The following is a 20,655-nucleotide window of genomic DNA, read 5'->3' on the forward strand; positions in this document are numbered from 1 at the left end:
AGCCCTCTGCCTAGATAGATGGCACATCCATGAGGCTGTTGCTAGGCCAGGAGGCTGGGTGTGGGAAGCTGGGTAATGGTGCAGGACCCAGAGCTGAGAAAGCTGCTCAGTTCCAACACAAGACATCAAACAAGCACTCTCTTGGGGGCTGCTGTGGGCATGGAGTTAGTTTACAGGAAGAGCCTGAGTGCTGAGTTAGTGTCCTGGGAGGTAGAGGAGCCAGGAAAGAGTAGATGAGAATTTCAACATGGGAAAAACCAAAGGTGATTTCTCCTTTCATCTCTGTAGGGTGGGGCCCTCATGAGCACACGTTACCTCATTTAATCCCCTAAGAACATGGGTCTCATGTTATAAATGAGAAAACTGGGGCTCGGGAAGGTAAAAAACTGACCCAGCATCAAAACAGGGGCTGAAACCCAGGGCAGCCTAACCCTACCCCATGGCTTTTCTGCTGCACCAGGCATTTTGGCAGACTCTCTGTATGCACTTGCTGATCTGAATTCCAAGCATGTACCAGTGCTGGGCTCAATGGGAGCTGTTCAGGAGAGGAGTCCCAGTCTCCCTGGACCTCAGCTCCTGGGCATTGAGGTTAAACCAGGCAAACACAGGGAAAGTGCCTGTGGAAGTTCGGCTGCTGGGGAGCCCAGCCATTCCGCCTGCATGTGCTAGGATCTTCTCCTCCCTTGCTGGCTTCATCCATAAAACAGGAGCAGCAATGATGATCCAGAAGGGTTTGGGGCAGATGAGGAACACCTACACAATGAGATGCCCCATCAGCCAGGCCAGGCAAATCACCAGCCCTGCCCCGTGTGCTCCTGGCCCCACCATGGACTGAAGGTGGCCTCTGTCTTGCCTTTGCAGCTGCCCAACTTCATCAACACCACCCTCCCGCCACACGAGCAGGTGACAGCCCAGGAGATCGATAGCTACTTCCGCCAGGAGCTCATCTACAAGAGGAATGAGCGCATGGGAAAGAGGGTCATGGCACTGCTGCGGGAGAATGAGGACAAGATCTGCTTCTTCGCGTTCGGAGCAGGTTTGGGCCCCTGACCTTCCCTCCACCAAGGGCAAAGCCAAATCCCAGAAGAGCGCAGGGCAGCTGCACAGTTCCAGGTGGCAGCTCTGGATGGGATCAAGGTTCTTCACTAACTGTCCCTGCGAGCGAGGGAAGTGATCCCTACCCAGTGCAGGAGGATTTCCATGGCTTATTTGAGCTGCACGTGGCCATACCCGGCATAGCCAGGGCTTAGGCCACTGGGCCCTGGGAGGGGAGCAGCATCCTCTTGCACCCTGTTTTGGTTTTGTTCTTATCACCTGCCATTTAGGCTGACAGGGTTTTCCGCTTGTCTTGTGAACCTCCAGAGATGGCTTTTAATCGTGCTCACCATGCTGGTGTCACACTCGTTGCTGCTGTCCCCTGCTGCTTCTTTCTCAGTCCGTCAACCATATACTCTCCTCCACAGCCAGCAGTCAATCTAGTCCACTGAGCCATTGTGGACATGCTGATTTCATAGTGAGACATGTCCATTGTTTGAGATCTGTGGCCCCATCCAAGCCCAGATACTCCAAAGGCAAGAGCCAGAGGCAAAGCCACGAGCCAGAGGCAAAGCCACCTGAGCCACTGTTCCCTCCTTTGTAGTCCCCCGTGCAGTAGAGGCATATGGGGGGTTCTGACATACAGGCCCACGAGGACATCCTCATCAAGGCCACCTCTGAGGACAGAAAGAGGTCTGAGCTCACACTGGAGCTCTCTGTGGCCCACTGTAGCCCTGGCCGAGTCCCTTCTGCTTTCACATCCTCAGTTAGCGCATGTGAACAGGAAGGATTTGCTTGGGTCTTCTAGAAATCCTGGAGCTATTCATATGGCCAGCAGGAGCAGGAACTTGACTGATAATATGGAGAGAGTAGGGTCACTGGCCTACTGTGGGACACCTTCCATGGGCCCAACATGAGGCAGAGAAGCTTGCAGGATCTGCTCAAAGAAGTGTCCTCAGGCCCCGACCCTCCCTCCTCTTCCAGTTCACCCTGCACTAGAACAGCCTCAGCTGACTTCCCGGGGAGTTACTCTGAGTCACCCTTCTCAGGCCTGGGAGGGGTTCCCAATGAGTGCAGCCATGGAAAGAAGTAGCAGAGTGGTGACCACCACCCTGTCTACCCTGGAGCCCAGGAGAGCCACCCAGGTCAGAGTCCCTAGAATCAGCTCCCTTCTTGGAGCTGAGGCTGTAAGAATGAAAATCCCAGCAGTGTGGACAGTCATGCATGCCACCTCTTCTGCCTAAGACTCCATGTCTGTGAGTACATGTGTCCACCCCAGTACCAGGCCATCCTGAAGGCCAACTCCAGTTCTCCTGTCTCCAAAATTCAGTCAATTGCTGATTGGCCTTGTTGATAGTCCACTAGAAAGACCCCACATCCTTCACTCTGTCTCCCCCGCCTGCCGCTATCTGGCCCAAGCCTCCACCAGCTCCAGCCTCCAGACTGCTGCCCACATGGGCTAGCAAAGGGTGCTGCCCCCCACTGGGGGTGTGTGGGTGAGGCAGCCACCACTTAATCATCACTGGGTCTTTGGAAATGTGCTGGGTTTTGATTTGGTGAGTGAATAAGAGTGAAGGAGTTAAAAAACAAACAGGTGAATGAACACCAGCCACAGCCTCCCATTCCAACCTCCTCTGGACCTGGTGCACTTACTAGCATACAGCAGGGCAAAGCAAACCCAGCTGGGGCCCTCAGAGACCCCACCATCCACAAACAACAGCTCTGGACCCGCATGCAGCTCCTGCCTGCTGGTGGCTGCTGCATCTCCTAGCTCAGCCACACCAGCACAAATGGCCCACGACATCCAGCAGATCTCTCAACTCAGTGACTTCACAGCCTATTCACTTCCTTATAGCTGTGGGCAAACTGAGGCACAATGGGGCAGGAACATGGGAAGGCTCCCAGAACTGGAGACAGAATCAGGACCAAGTGACAGGCCCCGGATCGTGTGTTACCCCATGCAGGGCACCAAGCCAGCAGAGCTCGCCCGTTCAAGTCAGTACACTGGCCCTAGCACATACTTGCCCACATGAAATCTAGATGGGAGGAGTCCACCTGGCCTTGTTATCTTCTAACGTGCATGTCACTCTCTAGGCCCCACCGGGGGACAGGCTGCAGGATTTACCTACAAGGCCAGGCCACACACTCCCTGTACACTACCACTAGCAATCAGCCCATCCTTTCTTCTCGCTCTGTCTGGTGCCTCTTCAACCCATCTGAGGGCCTTTCCGGACAGCTGAGCAGAGTTCCTTGGGCTCAGCTGGCTCCTCTGAGAAAGCAGAGGGCCCCCAAGGCTGTGGAAAACAGGGTGGGTCTACACTGCTAGAAAGATGCTAGCTGCCCCTACACTGTGTCTGCTTTCTCTGCTCAAGTCAGACTCCATGGGTATCTCCGGAGAATATTTTAGGAGGCAGAAACATGCTCACAAGACACCCGGCCAAGGGGGCCTGGCCCTAGCTCAGGCCTTTAAGTGGCTGCTTCCACAAAGCTGTCAGCCTCAGGTTGTTCGAGTCGAACCTCACAACTCTCCAGCTGACCAAAAGTGCCCTGAAGGCATTCGAGGAACAAAAAAAAAAAAAAGACACCCGGCCACCAGCACCGTACCTCAGCAGGTGTCCCAGGCAGACTGTACACAGTTCTGCCTTCTCACCCAAATCCCAGCTTTGGAGTTGAGCTGAAGCCCGAAAGGCACTGTAGTCCACAGTTCCAGGAGGAACCCAGGAAGATAAAGTAAAAGCCTGAGCCTCCACTTGCTTGCCTCCTCCGGGGCTTATTAAGACTCCCCCAAGCCACTCCAGTTCCAGAGCCCCCAAGAGCCTCCTAGGCAGACGGAGCTGCAGTCCTGACTGAGAACAGCCCAGCCTCTTCGGTGCTGCTCTCCGGGGGGGCTTCAGGACAGAAGGGAAGAGCCTCCGACTCAAGAGGCCTGGATGCAAAGTGAGGCACTCCTGCTGTCAGCCAGGGCACCTGGGAAAGCTGCTCACCTTAAGGCTTCAGTCTGTCATCCACAAAGTGGGGTAATGCATCTGACTCATTGGATTATGCTCATTGACTCTCATTTTCAGTCGTAGGGTTAAAACTGCCTCGTGGTACAGTGATCCTCAGAAGAAACCCCTCCCTAAGAGTTCTTCCAGGCTCCCCAGCAACACAGCCAGGTGGTTTTAGTACAGTGTCCACATTTCTCTGATGAAAGCTAAGGTGCAGCGAGGAGAGGGAGAGCTTGTAGTTGGACTCTGGCACGGCGTCCTCACTGTCGACACCTGGAATGGTCAGCGTTGTATGCAGAGGGGCGCCTGCTTAGCTGACACTTCTCCCAGAAAGTACTCTTCTTAGTGTCTGTGAGGCTTTGGCAGTGTGGCCTGGCTTCTGCAGGTGAGTCAGCAGGTTCAGAGGCGGCTGAGGGGAAAGTGTGCGACTCAGAGCAGGCCAGAGTGGCATTCAGGGCTCAGACAGAAGCCCCCATCTCCGGAAGTTGGCTGTGGCCAGTGTGCTAGCCCAGGTGTTCCAGGACACACAGGTGGCCTCCACAGGTGGGTGTACTGGCCCTCAGGAAGAGAGGCTGGGCCACGTGCTGGGACAAGCCGAGCTGGAGCCCCTCTCCCACAGGACCTTCCAGTTCAGCTGCATGGAGATGCGGGGAGGTATCTTTGGATTTCTTCTGATCTTCAAGTCACTGTAAAAAAAAAAAAAAAAAGCACATGATGGTAATTTTTTACAATATATGGCTTTGTCTTGCATTCTGAAATTATCTCCTTTATAGTGTTTCAAATGAAAACATCCTCTTAAAAAATGATGGTGATAGAAGACAGAAAAGAGTCTCCAAGTCCTTACTTGGCAAAATACAAAACTAATAACTATATTTATCCCCACTGTTTTTTGGGGGTACTGGGGATGAACCAAGGGGTTTTGCACTGAACTACATCTGCTGCCTTTTTGGTTTGTTTGTTTTTTTTTTAATTTTGAGATAAGATCTCACTAAATCATTCAGTTTTTGAGCCCACGCTGGGCTCAAATTTGTGATCCTCCTGCCTCAGCCTCCCAGAAAGACAGGGATTATTGGAATGCACCAGGATGCAGCATTTTTTTAAGGAATTAAAATAATTAATGTGCTTAAAATAAGATAGATGGCTTCAGTAGAGTGGTTGAGTTTGTTTCATAGGAAGAGAGATGTTTCGAGAAGGCAGGAAAGCTCAAGTGGAGTTTGCTGCTGAGTAGCAGACAGCACTTTCTCACTGGGAACTGAAGGGAAGGAGGGACGAGGCCAGCAGGCAGGCGGCCTGGTGATGGCAAGGGGAGTGTGTGCCCAGCAGATAGCTTTTGATCACAGCACCACTCTAATGTGGGAGGTGTAGCCACTTGAACAGAAAAGGGAAGAAGAGGAAAAGGTTCCTAGTTTTAAGAAGGGAGAACATTTGATATAAACGCAAAAGATTGTCCACAAGACCAGGCCAGGACTGGAAGTTAAGTAGACTTTAACTCAGGGGCTGCCTGTCATTGCCTGGTAGTGGCTGCTGGAGTGTGGTGCTGCATGGAATGACAAGGTGACAGCAGAACCCAGTGAGAAAGACTGCAGATGATCCAGTGGCTGCTATGGGTCAGGCTTCCAGGGCAGGCCTGTCACAACCTGCCCGGTCTGCTAGGACAAGGCCCCATGATCCTGCCAAGTTTCCAGTTGTAAGATATTCTCCAGCCACACCAAACAACTGAAGTGTCAAGGCAGATGTCGTCCCCCGGGCCTGACTCCTATTCATCCCAGCACCCACTGCTCTGTGATCTCCTCTTGCATGGGAAGTGCTCTGGGACAGAGCTCACAAGCCTTGGGATTTCTAATACCTGCTGGGTGTTCTAGAGAAACATTCAAACCATCATCGCCTTCATTCTGTTCAATCACATGTATCTCCTGGGCCACAGGCTTTGTGGAGGTAGACGGGAGTATTTGTCTCCAGCACTAGACAAAAGTGACAGTTTTATTCCTAGTTCCAGGGAAATGGGTTTTCTCAGAATCTGTACTTGCTCAGCGATCCAAGAATCTTCCAGTATTTTCTTTTTTTCTTCCTTCCTGACAATAGGGTGAGTAATAAAGGAATTAGAGGGTCTGAACGGAAGCCATGATCCTGATAAGACTCTGGTGAGGCCAGGGGACCTCTGGCCCCATTCACTGCCAGCTCCAACAGCCAGTGGTTACCCCACATTCTCAGCCCCAAATCCTCCCCACCAGTATCTTAGTCTGCAGTTGCCTGGTTCTAATAGCATTCGAACACAGCAGCCTTCTAATTCTCTTGCATAGTCTGCTTTGAAGACGAGCTTGGGCTTCTTAGGAGAAAGATGGAGCTCAGAGTTTTCCAGGATCTGCGAAGCCCCCCTTGTGGCAGAAATTTCAGATAGAAAGCAAGACAGAAGAGCTCCAGGGCAGGTGGGTGAGCAGCAGAGCCACACAGTGCACACCCTGGCTTCAGCTTCCAGCCTCACGCCCATGCTTGCTGAAGGCTGCACACCCACCCACACTCACAGCCACATCTCTGGGGCAGGGACAGGAGCAGATTTGTGGCGAAGATCCAGACTTGGGAGCCGGGAGAGACAGAGGCCCAAGCACCATTCACATCTTTTTAGTAATACCAATCACCATGCTCCCCAGAGACGGGTCTCAGGCCTCCTTGAGGAACACCCTTATCCATCAGCTCGCTTGACCCCCACCTCCTCGAAGGCAACAGGATGGCACCTCTTGTTCCATGTGCCAGGCAGTTGCGTGGAGGTACAGCTCAGAAGTCAGAGTCTCAGTGCTGGAGTGGAATGGTGGTGCTTCTCTAGGCCATTCTTCCTGGTGAGCAGGGCACCCACAAACCCACCTAGCTACTGCTTATGCCCTGCTGGGAGTGCCCATGTCCTCTTGTGCTGGACTTCCTCCGTGGTCCAGGGTCATCTCTCATGACTCTGTGCATGCCCTGAGAAGTTACTCATTACCCACTCGAATGAATGAATGCACTGACCCTGAAATCTGTAAGCAGGCTCACCCTCTGCTCCTGCATCATCTCACAGCAAAACCAGGCTTCTGACCATACCCGCTGTATACAACAGGAGGCTAGAGACTCTAGCAATGTCAGATCTGCTCTTCAGGCCATAAGGCTGGATGGCAAATTAGAAAACCTGAGAACCCAGAGGTAGTCGCCGGTCATGCCGAGCAAACCAGGGAGGCCAAGGCTGGAGCAGGAGGTCTAAGCAGAAGTTTTAGGGAGAAATCAGCAATATAATTAGGAACAATCATCGAGAGGGAAAAGAAGGTCAAAGCAAGAGTGAAGTCAAGAACATGAGGGCAGAAAGGGGAAGCAGCCTGGTATGCAGCAGACCTCATTCTTTTTGAGATTTTCTGTGCTGCCTTCTCAGAACCATCCCCCAGCCCTGTCTGCCCAGTGAGGGGTTTAGACAAAGCAGTGCAGTGCCTGAGGCCCCTGCCAGCCTAGCCCAGCAGTGTCCTGCCTGCTAGCAAAGACGAGAGGGGGCGGGTGAGGGCAGAGAATGTGAGCACTGGGGAATGTCTCTTTTAGGGCTCCGGCCTCCTTCCAGGTCCTCTTGTAGTCCCTGTGGTCCTCAGGACAAGATCTACACCCCCGCTTGCCCCCTTGGTTCTCTACTCAGGAGTTCAGGATTGAAGCCCCATGGTCCACTCCAAATGTCTTGCTTCTGACCTCAGGCAGGTAGTGTGCTGCTGCTGATACCCGGATGAGAGGGAGGCACTTCCCACCCAGTGGTGGGTGTACACACCCAAGCACCATATTTATTATCATAAAAGGGTCCCGTGGGGCCTTTTAAACATTAAGGGTAAAAAGGCAGAGCACACAGGTGCTTTCTCCTCTCCCAGGCAAGCCCCCACTGCCTGCCACGCTTCCCAAGCCGGAGCTCGAGGCCACAGCCTCCGGAAGTGTTTCGGAGTTTCTGAGGGCAGCGTTTCAAAGGGCCCCGCCGCCCCAGCACGCGGACATCTGGCAGCTGGCATGCGTGCTCTGAGCTGCAGTCCTTGGCCAGAGACGCTGTCCTTTTTTCAGCTCAGAGCAGCCAGCCAGCCAGTGGGGGAGACATCCCTCCACATTTGCCCCATGATCTCTCTGTGAAACAGAGTGGAGAGGAGCAGAGCGTCGGTTTCCTGGCTGCGCTGCCAGTGGAGAAAGACTTGTGAATCTTGGCTGTACATTCTCAACATTCTTACTGGGCAGCGTGGGGAAGGCAAGAAAAGACGGGATCATAGAAGAAGAGCCTGGGCTTCAAAGTGAGACTGCAGGCAGATCAGTTACTTTTTGTTTCCTCACCCTCAGATCCCCTCTGACACAAGCCTGGGAGGCAAAGGACTAGCACTGGATGGTTCGTTGCCTGTCACGAAAACATCACTCTTCTCTTCCCTTCCCTTCTCTGCTCCCCTCCTCACCTCTCCTCCTTTCTGCTGTCCTCCCTTCTCCTCTCCTTCCTTCTCTCCTTTCCTTTCTTTTCTTCTGTGTGTGTGTGCCCTTACACTAAACTATATCTCCATTTTTTTTTCTCTTTTTGAGACAAGATCTTGCTAAGTTGCTGAGCTGGGTTTAAACTTGTGATCATTCTGCCTCAGCCTCCCAGAGTCCTGGGACTACACATGTGTGCCAGCATCCCCAGCTAACTAGTCCATCCTTGTGACCTCTGGCAGTCCCATGGTTGTATAGGAGCCCCCAGCCCAAGAGCCTAAGTCCTCCTAGGACAACATTGCTGCTCAGGAAAGACAGTAGTACCCAGGTTGGGGGCAGAGGTGAAAAATCCCAACAGCCAGTGTTGGCTCCATACATGGTGAGGCTCCAGGGAGGTGGCCTCCATCCCTACCATGTTGCTTGCCAACAGGGAGTCCTGGCATCCAGAGGTGCTGTATTCCCAGGACAAGAGGCTCTGGATATCTGAAGAGTGGTTCCCATGGCCACAGTGATGCCTGTGCTGGGCACTGAGCCCTGCAGTCCACAGAACCCATCACAAGCTCTGCCTTGTGTAAAGCCATTGCCTACTGTGGAAGAGGTCTTGCTCGAGAGGAAAGGGGGCCACCTTGACTTATCTCGGGGTCCCTAGGGCCTGGCAAGAGTCTGATATGGAATGAATCTCAGGAAAGTCTTGGGGAGAAAGTGCTAGGAGCTCTGGTCCCTCAGGGCCCAGGCTAGCTAAAAACCCCAGGCAGCCTGGCCTCTTAAATTTTGGGGTCTACAGGGTCTTGTTATGTAGATTGAACTCATAATGATTCTCCTCTTTTCAGCCTCACAAGTGCTGAGATTACAGACGCACACCATCACGCCCAGTATCAATCACTGTCTCAGTGTGCCCCAGGAGTGGGACCAGGGATTGAACCCTGGGCGCTGTGCTCTGCCAAAGCAGGTGCTTTAGTCCACTGAGCAGTGGAGAGGCCCAGTCTGGCCTCTTAAAACAGCAAAATGAAATGAAAGATTCAAACCCTGAGGATTTTATAAGAGCCAAGAGGAGTGGCTTCTGAGAGGAAGGGCATACCTAGAAAGGGTCCCAAGGACTTCCACCCTAGGCAACCATCAGTTCGGTGACTGGCCCCAGAGCAGAGGCTGCTCCAGACAGAGCCTCCTTGGGCCCAGAACCCCTGCCTTGGCAGCAACCTCTACAAAATGCCATAGCACAGATACACCCTGAGCTGTCCTTGGGCTATGGCCCAGTTCTGCCCTTTTCTGCCTGCATGACATGAGGCAAATTCCACTGGCCTCAGTAAGATTGTTGGGAGGTGGAATGAGAAATGAATCAAGGAGTTTGGCATATTCTGAGTATTGAACAAGTGGGAGGCGGAGCTGCTCCCTAGGATTAGCAGCCACCTTTGCCTGTGGCAGGATCACCCCAGGGCTCTTTGATTCTGACCTCTTGCAAACCAGCAGCCTCTGTCTGAGAGGAACAGGAAATAAAGGCTGCTGGGGAGGGGGCTCTGGCTCCCCAGACACCATGATCCCTAGAGGATGTCTGGGTTTGTCCTGCCTGCCCAGCATTGACCACCCTGACTTGCCTACAGGGATAAAGTACTGCCTCCCTGACAACTCGCACTTGCCTGGGGGAGCAGTTCCAGGTCCCAGCTGACACCTGTCCCTTCATTCCTGCAGCACTCAGAAGCCCACCACCCCTCCCCCATGCCCCAACCATGTCAGAGCCCACTTCACTTCCTGGTCCAACTGCAGAATCTCTTTTGGTGCAGACACACAGCACTCTGTGAATGGGCTGCCTCTTGTGGCCTCTTCGCCTCCCCTTGGTTCTACCACATTCTCTTCAGCCCCACGTCCTGGCTCCCCTCCATTACTGCATGGTGTTATCCTGGAAGCTGCTGCTTGTGGGCCTGCCCCTCCTCATGATCATCTCCTCAAGGACCATGCAGCTCCTGGCACCAGCTGTGTACAGAGGCAGTGTCATTTCAGTCCTCTCGAGCTCAGAAGCTCCAGCTCCGCCCTAGGCTGGCAGGAGAACAGGCTGGAGGCTGCAGTCTGCCACTTCCCAGTCACACACTCCTTGGGAGACCAGAGCCCCTGGTGCCTCTGACTGTCCAGTCCTCTGCTGGCCCACCATCCAATCCTCTTGTTGAATTTCCTTGGGAAAACAAACCCCACCATAGCTTGATATCCGGTAGGCTGCCCTGGCAGTGAGATTCACATTTAAAAGTTTCCCTTGCATTAATTTCAGACAGAACATAAATACGGGCTTGGGATGCCTCTTCTAGGAGGAGAAAACTGGAAACCCATCACACTCACTGGAGAGAAAACATGTGTGTTGGCCCACATGAACCCGCAGTCCTTTGGAGCCTGTGTAGGAACATCTGGTCCTCCCTCCTCCTTTACCCAGCCCCCAACACGGTCCTGAAATCGTCCTGTTAATCGCGGTATTGTTCTTGCCAAGCTCTCGCACACTTTTTTCTCTGATCTGCTGAACCCTTGGAAGGTACGTAGGTTTCTGACAGTTTTCTGCCCCCAGACATGAACTCAGGCTCTTCGGCAGCTGCCAGCAGTTCCCTGGGGAGATAGCAGTGCTGGAGCAGGGAGTGGACTGGGACATCAGTGCATTCATGTGTAAGCTTTGCCTCTTCCCAGCTGTGTGACCTTGGGCAAGTCTCATCCCCTGGTCAAGCCTCAGTTTCCCCATCCATAGACTGGAGGCACCACCAAGGGCAGCTAGAAAGAGGAAGTGAAAAATGGTTTGAGAAGCACCTTGCCCTGGTGACCACCACAGCATGGAATGCACAGGTTTGAGGACCGAGGAGATCGCATGGAGAAAAGGGACACAGAGAAGGAAGGAAACTGCAGGCCACATGGTAGCTGATGAGCCAGGCTTTATGTCCCTGCTCTGTGCTACCTGCCTCCTCCAGTAGCTGGTCCCTGGAGGCTGTCAGACTGTGCCCAGTGGAAGGTCAGGGCCAGGTCTGGCCTATACTCTGCTCCCCACATATCCTGCCCTGGCACAGTCCTACTTGTGCTCCATAGAAACAGATTTTTCCCCCTCTGATCTGAAGCACACAGGGCCTATAACTACTGGGCAGGGCACCTTTTCTGTTTGTAAATTAATGTTCTTTTTTTATTTTTATTTTATTTGTGTGTGTGTGTGTGTGTGTGTGTGTGTGTGTGTGTAACCAGGGATTGAACTCAGGTCTTTGCACTTGCCAGGGAAGTGTTTATTCTACTGAGCCATCTCCCCAGCCCCAAATTAATGTTCTTTTAAAGGAGACCACCCAGCCTCACCACTGTTAAGCCCTGTGATGCCCCTCAAAAACCAGCCTCCTTGGCCCTGCCCTTAGCTCTAGCTTCTGAACTCCCTGTACCCTCTCCTCTCTTCCCCCTTCCCCATTTCCCTCTCCACTCTGTGTCTTTGCTTCTCGTTGGGCTATTGTGTCTCTTTCTCTTTCTGTCTCCTTTTCCCTCTCTCCCTACCATTCTGTCTCTTGCTGCCCTCTCTGGCCCACCTCCCCTTTCCACTCTGTCCTTCCATCTGTTTTCCAGAGCTCCCTTCTTCCACGCTCCTCAGTGTTGTCTCTGCTGTCCCTGACCTCCCTCTTTGTCCCCATGCCTGTAGGTGACTGGCCCTCCACTGAAACCCATCTCTCTTTCCCTTCTGCTGTCCGAGAGGCCTCAGCAGATGAAGTGGAACATGTCTTCCTGCAGAGTGCTGACCAGAGCGCAGCTGGAAGTCAGTGCTGGGGAGAGCTGCTGAGCAGTGGCCAGGAGACCCCAGGAGCCTGGACAAGCCAGCCAGGCTGAGCCCCAACACTACGGAGCCCTTGGGAAACTTTCCACAACCTTCCTACAGGTTCCAGCTTGGGTGTGGCCCTTTTCTCAGGGTTTCTGACCTTGGAGGCAAGCCTAAGCCCTGTCTGCCAGCCGCTGGGGACAGCATGCGCTGGAGCCTGACTCAGGGCTGTGCAAGGGCCAGGCTCTGGGACTGGTGGAGCCAGGAGGAACGTCACCAATGAGTAGGGCAGCACTGGGCTATGAAGGGAGGGGACTCGGGTCTCCTGGGGCTAAGATGAGATCATGGAAAGGATACGGAGTAAGAGGTTGTGTCACTCATTCATTCAACAAACACCCACAGAGCCACTGGGCATGCCTGACTGAGCTCAAGGACAAAGATGAATGAGGCCTGGCCCAGCCCTTGAAGAATGTCCCATTTCCAGCTGTCAGCTCTGGGGCGTGGCAGGACTACTGAGCTGCAGCCAGGAGAGGAAACCCACAAGAACAGTGAGCATTCTCTGCAGCACAGGCATGAGTATCCAGGTGGTGGCATCAGGGTCTCTAGAGTGACCGGAGGAGGATGAGGGGGAGGAAGAAGAGTCCACACAGAGTGACTTGGGCTGGGCCAGCAAAACCAGTGTGGACTCAGGACCCGCTTGGAGAGAGGCCAAGTTGCTTTGGGCTCTGTGAAGGGTTAGGTGGCTGGGCAAAGGGAGCTGACAAAGGTGACAATTACAGAGCCGTCGGTGTGGTATGGGACGGGGTGGTGTTTGTGTATGGTGTGTGAACAGAGTGCAGGGAGAGAGACCCAGGGCCCTGCATTAATTAGGCAGGGAAAGGAGCCTACTGAGGGTACAGCTGGAAAGGAGAGGGCCTGTGAGCAGTGCAGAGGGCAGATGGAGCAGGATGGGCACTGGGAAGAAGCAGCTGCTGCCAGCCCATTGTGGGGTCCCCTGAGACCAAGCCACAAAGAGAGCAGAAAGTAGGCACATGGGCTGGTCATGCACAGCTTGTATCACTCAGCCCCAGGGCACAGCTGTGTGAAACACTGCCTCTTGGGGCTGTGAACAGCAGGGGCACCTTTCCTGCCATCCTATGGACAGGTGAGGGAGGACAGTGTGGTTTGTGAAGGAAAAAAGACAGGAATTCAAAGTCAGTGTGTCTGCATCCATTTTTTGCCACAACTTCATCTTCTCTTTGGGGTCTTCAGGAGACCGGTAGTGTGGAAAGGTGGAGAGAATAGCTTGGATCCCTGAGCAGACAGAAACGCTGCTGAGGGAGGCCAAGGGTTCCACAGCATCCCGCAAGGTGCTGCAGGTCTGGGCTCTGCCAGGAATGAGCCAAGGCATGGTCTTCTCTGTGTCCCCAGACTCAGGCCAGCCATACTGCAGTCAATGGACTATTAATGCTTCAGGGGCCTGAGGCCCTTCCTGGCCAACTATACCAGAAGGCAAGCCAGTGGGGCTGGCTCTATTCAAGCCAGTTCATCACCCAGGATGGCACTCTGGCCTTTCCAAAGGACATGCACTTCTCTGCCTCAGGATGGCTTCACAGCTGCTCTAAGAGCTGTTCCAAGGGCCACTGGACCATCTGACACGTGGGGAAGCAGAGGTTTACAGCAGAGAGCCACTGCTCAGGATCACAGGCTGAGCGGAGCCTGAGTCTCCTGTGCTCAGCTGCATAAGGTCAGGCCAGAAGCCCTGAGAGGCCCTGGTGGAGCCTGTGCTGTGTGCATCTCCTCTGAGGTAATGTCCTACACATGCCTCCCACCCCCCAAGGCTTCACACATGCTGCGCCGCATGCCTACAGCACCTTGCCAGGCGCTACAGCCTCCTTCCTCACCTCACTAACAATGCCTCCTCTTGCAGAGATGCCTCCCAGTCTCTGTGCTTCCCCCTGCACCATCTCCATTGCACCGCTGCTGTTCTTACCGTGCCTAGCTGCCCAGCTCTAGTTATGCAGTCAGAGAGGAAAGGGAGGACGAGATGTCTTTCCATGAAGTTCTTGAGACAAACACCTCCCCCATAGCCTGAGCTAGAGGGCAGGGGGGTACCTGAACACTGCGACCAGTCCTTTTGTGTCCCGTAGAGGAATCCAAGGGCACCAGACATACTGGCAAGGGGACACTGGGCTAGAACCCTCTGCCATTCCCAATCCAGTGCTCTTTCCTATGATGCCCAGGTGTGATCATAGGGACTGTGGCAGGCTGGAAGAGAAAGCTGACTGGGCTGGGGTAGGTATGTAGGGTGGCAGCCCCTGTGCAGGCCCCACTGACCTGTCTGTGCCGGAAACCTGCCGTTTGTCCACTCTGCTCCCCTCTGCCTCCTGAGGACTGTCAGTATGCTGAGCTCCCTACTTCCCACCTGTCACCACCCATCATAGGCAATCAGAGTCACAGGACAGGATTTCCCCCAGGTTCTGGAATGAATGGTGAGCAGGAGGGGAGAGTGCTGCCTGGGCAGGTGGGGCTGAGGGGGTGACTTACGGGGGAAGCACCCTCAGATCTGGAAAAACACCCTTCCAAACTGAAGCTGCTCACATTGGAGAGCTGAGGAGACTGAGACCTGGGAGGCAGAGGGACGCCCCTGGGCCCTGGCTCCCGCAGCACCTGTGTCCACTGTCACTGGCCTCCCAAGGAAGATTTCTGTGCATAATCTGTGAGAGGCTTCCCTGAGTTCCCAGCCTTGGTGCCTGCATCCTGATGAAGAAAAGGCAGTTCCTTTCTCTTCTGGAACTCTGGATTATATTATTCATTTGGGTGTTCAGGGAGTTTAGCACAGAGTTGGCCCCAGAGTGAGCATGTCATAAATGTTGAATGAATAAATGAATGAATGAATGAATGAATGAATGGTGAGTGGAGGTAAGAGGAAGCTCCCCTCCCTGCACACACCTCTGAGGCTGTGCCTGGAGGGTTGGGTTGGCTTTCTTTCGCACCTCCTCTAGGCCTCTGGGAGGGTGTCTTCCCCAGTGCCATCTTATACCTCAGTGAGTTCTCAGTGGCCATGCCAGGGCCTGGGCTGCCACGTGTGCTCCACACAAGCTGGGTAGATAGGTAGGTAAATGGTGAACAAATGAATAGTCGATCCCAGCTATGCCAGGCATTTGCAAGACAGTGGCTGTGTGAGTTCTGCCCCCTGAGACCTGTTGAGTGGACTCATGAAAAACACAGAGAGCCTGCTCCCACACTGAGGGAAGAAGGCACGGTTTGCGTGGAACTTAGAAAGATGAGCCATGGACCTTCTGGGGCTGGAGGGTTTCTTGGAGTTGGGCCTAGTGAGACTGGCAAGAAGGGGCAGGGTCATCTCTGTGCAGGAGACTCAGTGATGCCCCAGAAAGCACCAGGAGACCTCATCACCAGGCAGCTGTTGTTACAACAACCCTGGGGAAGGACATTAAGTTGTCTCACTCTACAGATGAGGCTGCTGAGGTATAGGGAGCTTGTGAGCAACAGAGCCAGAACCTGGACCTGGGCATGATAGCACTAGGACTGTGTCCTTCCCACTGAGCCTTACTGCCTGTCAAGGAGTTTGGGGCCCTGACTGGTGCAGTCTGCTGGCCCAGTCACAAACCCAAGGGGTGGCCCAAGCTGTCCTCACTGAGTAGCAGCCTGGTAGGAGGCTGAGCATACTCTGTCTTGTATTCCAGGTCACTTTCTGGGGAACAATACTGTCATTGACGTTCTGCGGCAAGCAGGGCTGGAGGTGGATCATACACCTGCTGGGCAGGCCATTGACAGGTGAGCCACAGGGCATCTGAGGGCATCTTGAAGCTGGACAGCTGGCTTACCACTGCCTGGCCACGGTTCAGATGGAACCATGTGCCACGTGGCTGCTGCCCCTGCCTTCCTGCTCAGGTCCAAGGGTGGACAGGTAAAGAAGCTGGTGGTCAAAAGGGTGCTCATGGGGACAGGCCAGAGCCATGACCAGAGGGGACCTGGAAGTGGGAGTGTGGAGAGAAGGTTTGAGTGTGCTCCTGATGGGAGGCTGCAGCAGGGCTGAGATGGCAGTGGGAATCTGCTGATCCCACCAGATGATCCTGGTAAGCAGCACTAGGGTGCACAAGAGGCTTGGGATTCGACACTGGCAAATTAGGGAGATAGGGCAGAAGTGACTGTGGATGGCTGCCTGGAGGGCTCAGCGGATACTCAACCCAGAGCCAGGATGGTGCTATGGCAGATGTGCTATGGTCTGACATCTTCCTTGTGCTGCCCACTCACAGCGCCCTTACCATCTCCACTGCCACCTCAGTCTGTGTCCCTAGCTCCTGTAAAGGCACACCCACTGTGCTCATGGAGCGACTGTCCCACATCCTCTCCTCCTGCGGGAGTTCCTCTCCACCACCACCAAGTCTGAAAGCTACCCAAGGGGAAGGACCAGCTCCACCTGTGGCTTACAGCACCAGCACCAGGCAAGAGCCAGGCTGGATCCTGGGCAGCTCTGGAAGGCAGTGTCAGGATCCTCAGCCTCAGGGTCCAGTGCAGCCCATGCCCCAGGCTTATGCAGGAACCTTCCCCGCCAACACACAAGGCTGGGCGCAGCATGATTTCAGCTCCTGTCTCCAATGTTACAAGACACAGAGTCCAAAAGAAGCTTGAATAATCATAGCCAATAGTTATTGCTACTTACTCTATACTGGACTCTAAATGACTTCTGTGTCATTTGATCCTCACAGCAATCTCAGGGCAGGAACTGTTAGTATCCCTAACTTGTCTTGGAGGAAGCTGAGCCCAAAAGTCACCTTTCAGAGGACTCACAGCTTGCGTAAGAGACCAGCCTGGCTCCTGGTCCTCCAAAGCTCCTGATCACTTCCTTGCCCACTCTAGTGATGGCATGGGAGTTCCGGGGTGACTGTGGCTTGATCTTCAGGGGTGAGGCTGGGCGGGTCACATAGCGCATGAGTCACTAGGCTCCTAGACCCAGACCAAAGCTCCCCCAGCTGCATGGTCCTTCCAGAAAAATTTACAAATGCTGGAACTGGGCCTCAATCCCAGCCTCCCACTTCTCATCTTCTGGGTTAACCTAAAAGGCTGCTCTTTGCACTGGAATCATTTGAGCCCAGCACCCAGCGGTGTGTGTTGAGTGTTGGGGGGTGTTTGAGAGATCCAAGGTAGCCTTGGGGTCAAGGTGTCCCTCAGGTTCCCTCTGTTCCCCTTGTCCCACTACTGCCCTCATATCCCCAAGGTTTTCTCCTTGAAGCTCATTGTGCGTGGCCAGCCAGGATACAGAAGGTAGGCAGACCACAAGGCCAGAGGATGGAGAACCTCCTATTAATTTTGAAGCCGGAGGTGTCCCCGACTGCACCCCCACAGTCTCTCCTCTGAAGGCTCTCAGGCTTAGCCTCCTACACAGGGGAACAGGCAGCTGGCAGGGCTGTGGCGGGGGAAGGGATGCTGAGGAGGCTCCAACAATAAAAGCCATCCTCAACCACAGGTGCTTCCTGGCTCTATCTTTCTGTCTGACTGTTTTGAGTTATCTCCCTAACAGCTGCGGCATCTCCAGCAGCCTGGACCCTAGGAATCCAGGCTTTCTGTGAGGGCAGGGAGAGGCTGAGCTGATGGTCTTTCATTTCTTCAAAGGGGAAGAAGCCCCTCAGTCATTGTGGAGAGTAGCAGAGCGGTGGGAGGACAGGCTGCTCGTGGCCCTTGGTACCACCTCCTTTGCAAGCTGCCCGCTCACAGTTCTCGAAACTACTCCCAACCTCTCTCCTGAAGAAATTCCACTGGGATCATGGGAAGGAAAGAATAAAGGGCAGAAGAGCAGAGCCTGCACCCCACTTAGAGGCGCATATGTGCATGTCCACATGGGGCATGAATGCCACAAGCATATCCACATAGCACTTGCCTGCCTGATGCCCAGGTCCTTTACCTGTTGGCGGACTCAGAAAGAGGCTTGTCAGTCCAAAGCAGAGCTGGGCCTTCATCTCATCCCTCCCTAACACCTCTGCAGCAGAGGTACCAGTGGTACCACTCCCTGTTCAGATCCAACTGCTGTTCAAGATGATGGCAGTAGGCCTCTAGTCTCACAGCCTGCAAGTTGCAGAGCCAGATGTGAGCCTCTCATCCGGCTGCTTCCAGCTCCAGCTCTAAGGACCTGACCCTGTCCTACTCCCACTGAAAGGGTTCACAGTAGATGTGTGTGGAATGTAGGCTCGGACGGTGAGATGAATTAAAGTAACATGGTGCACACAAACAGCACTGACCACTAAGCTGCTTGGGCTGCTCACTGTTGCCAGGCAGTGTGGGAAGCGCTTGTTTGCTTACATCATCCTCATGAGGCCCCTGTGAGGTATACTCGGTCATGGCCCCATCTTACAGAAAGGAGACCCAGGCACGGTGGGGCCAGGTGTTCACACCCAGTCCCTCAGACTGTTGATGAGTGAGACCCTGCAGAGAACACATATGCCCTAGAGAAATGTCCAGGGTTCCTCCCACACCCACTCCTAGTCTGGGGCTCACTTGTCACCTGCTGGTACCTGCTGATACCACCTTCCTGGACCAGCATGTGCCATGCTCTTGTGCACACCTCTGCCCTGGGTCTCCTCAGTAGTTGTGGGCACCTGCCATCCTGTGTGGCTTCCCCTGTGTTTAGCTTGGGAATGTGAGCTTTAAGAGGTGGCATCTATTTGGGTCATTGCTGATGACCCAGTCACTAGGCCAATGGCTACTGCAAGGTGGGAACTCAATAAAGATGTACTGGCCACATCAGAAGGAATGAATGCTCTCTCTCACCTCAGACAGTGGTTTAGGGGCACCCTGGCCTAGACTCCTACCGTATTGACTTTCCCACAAACTGCATTCCCTGTTGTGCGCACATAATATATTCACCAGCTGTTCCCCTTACTAGCCCTGCTGCCAGGAGCTCAGCGCCACCCTCTCCTGAGATCTCAGCCAGCCCAGCCCCAGCAACCCCAGCAGCTGCCATCCCTGAAGCACCCTCAGCGACTCCCACTGCCACCCCTGAGGAGGAGGATCCAGCCCTGTCCCCACACCTCCTGCTCCCCGACAGCCTTAGCCAGCTGGAGGAGTTTGGGCGACAGAAGAAGTGGCACAAGAGACAAAATAAGCACCAGCGGCCAAGGCAGTTCAACGACCTCTGGGTCCGAATTGAGGACAGGTGAGTGAGGGCAGGGGGGTTGCCTGAGGGCTGGGTGTTGGCATCCCCAGGCCAAAGCACCACCATCGTGAGTCCTGCTTGGATCAATCACATCAGGGGGCATCTGAACGGAAACTTCTAGGCTGGCTCTTCCACATTCATGAAGGATCCCCGAGCATATCTTTAAGGACTCACAGAAGAACATTATTCTCAATACAAAAGCAAATACAATTCTATGCATTTTAAAGGTGAAAAAGTAGAAACTTACTCAGGTACAGTAGATAAGCCTGCTTTGGCCTCCTTGGGCTGCATCCAGAGTGCCGGGGGGTGCCATTGTCCTGTGCACTGGGGACAAAATGAAGAGTGAACACACCACAGACTGGTTACCCTCTGAGGCCTAAGCTGCCTGTGCCCTGGAAGGTCTAAACCTGGCAGGGGCACAGCAGAAGGGACTCGTTCTTTATAAGAAAGGAGACTGAGGGCGACTGATAGCCAAATGCAGAGACTGTCACAGGGGTGTTGTGGTAAAACTTACTGTAAGTGAGCGCATGCAGAAATCATCCAAAAGTTCCTGCGGTCACCAAGATGCTGTCTGCCATTCTCCACCTGGAGCCTCTATACAGAGCCATATCCCTAGATTCCCCTGTGTGGTCAGAATCTCCATACATTGTAAAGAATGTCACCAGAGCATCAGGAAGTCCCAGGGATGGAGTATCAGTGAAAGGGCAGAGCGCCACCCAGGCCAATCGCCCAGCCTGGGCTGAATGCCTCAGCAGTGGGCCTTTGGAATCTTGACCTTTCAGGTGTCATCCAGTTTTCCTCAACAACCTGGACAAAATCACCCTCAGAACTTCTAAATAGATAAATAACCAGGAAGCCTCGTGGATGTGCACCTGGAGATTCCTCCATGGAGCTTTGGGACGCACTGGCCCAATTGTGTGTTTATGGACAAACTAAGGCCTGGAGCTTCAGAGCTCCACCAACCATGGAGCCAGGGGCTGCCTTCCACTTCCCAAATCCTACTTCTCCAGCAGCCACATAACTCAGCCATTGATCAGGGGCCAGGAAGATAACTCAGTGGAATAAGCGCTTGCCTGATAAGCACAAGGTCCTGAGTTTGATCCCTGGTACCACTAAATAAATAAATAAATAAATTAAATTAAATTAAATCAATATATCCCTCCTTCCCATCATAAAGGACATGTTATAAAGAGATTTCCAGAAAATCAGTATTGAGCCCACCTAGCCTTTGGACATTTTTTTCAGAGTACCTGACTCTGATTGATAGAAATGTATTTTTGCAGAGCTGT

At 53.6% G+C, this 20,655-nt stretch overlaps 1 protein-coding gene across 3 annotated transcripts in view; it reads left to right on the plus strand.

The window, feature by feature from the left end:
- The window catches only part of Trabd2b (TraB domain containing 2B), a 210,857-nt gene that overhangs the window by 178,824 nt on the left and 11,378 nt on the right, over positions 1 to 20,655 (plus strand). For 2 of the 3 annotated variants that reach the window (XM_004639153.2, XM_023724215.1), the window contains 3 exons: positions 862 to 1,036; positions 15,900 to 15,990; positions 19,097 to 19,366. In XM_004639153.2, coding sequence (XP_004639210.1) covers positions 862 to 1,036; positions 15,900 to 15,990; positions 19,097 to 19,366 — 536 coding nt within the window. The remainder of the gene's footprint in view (positions 1 to 861; positions 1,037 to 15,899; positions 15,991 to 19,096; positions 19,367 to 20,655) is intronic. The other variant, XM_023724216.1, reaches the window with a different exon arrangement.

Source organism: Octodon degus, unplaced genomic scaffold, assembly GCF_000260255.1.
Source record: "Octodon degus isolate 3935 unplaced genomic scaffold, OctDeg1.0 scaffold00107, whole genome shotgun sequence".
NCBI classification, from domain to species: Eukaryota; Metazoa; Chordata; class Mammalia; order Rodentia; family Octodontidae; genus Octodon; species Octodon degus.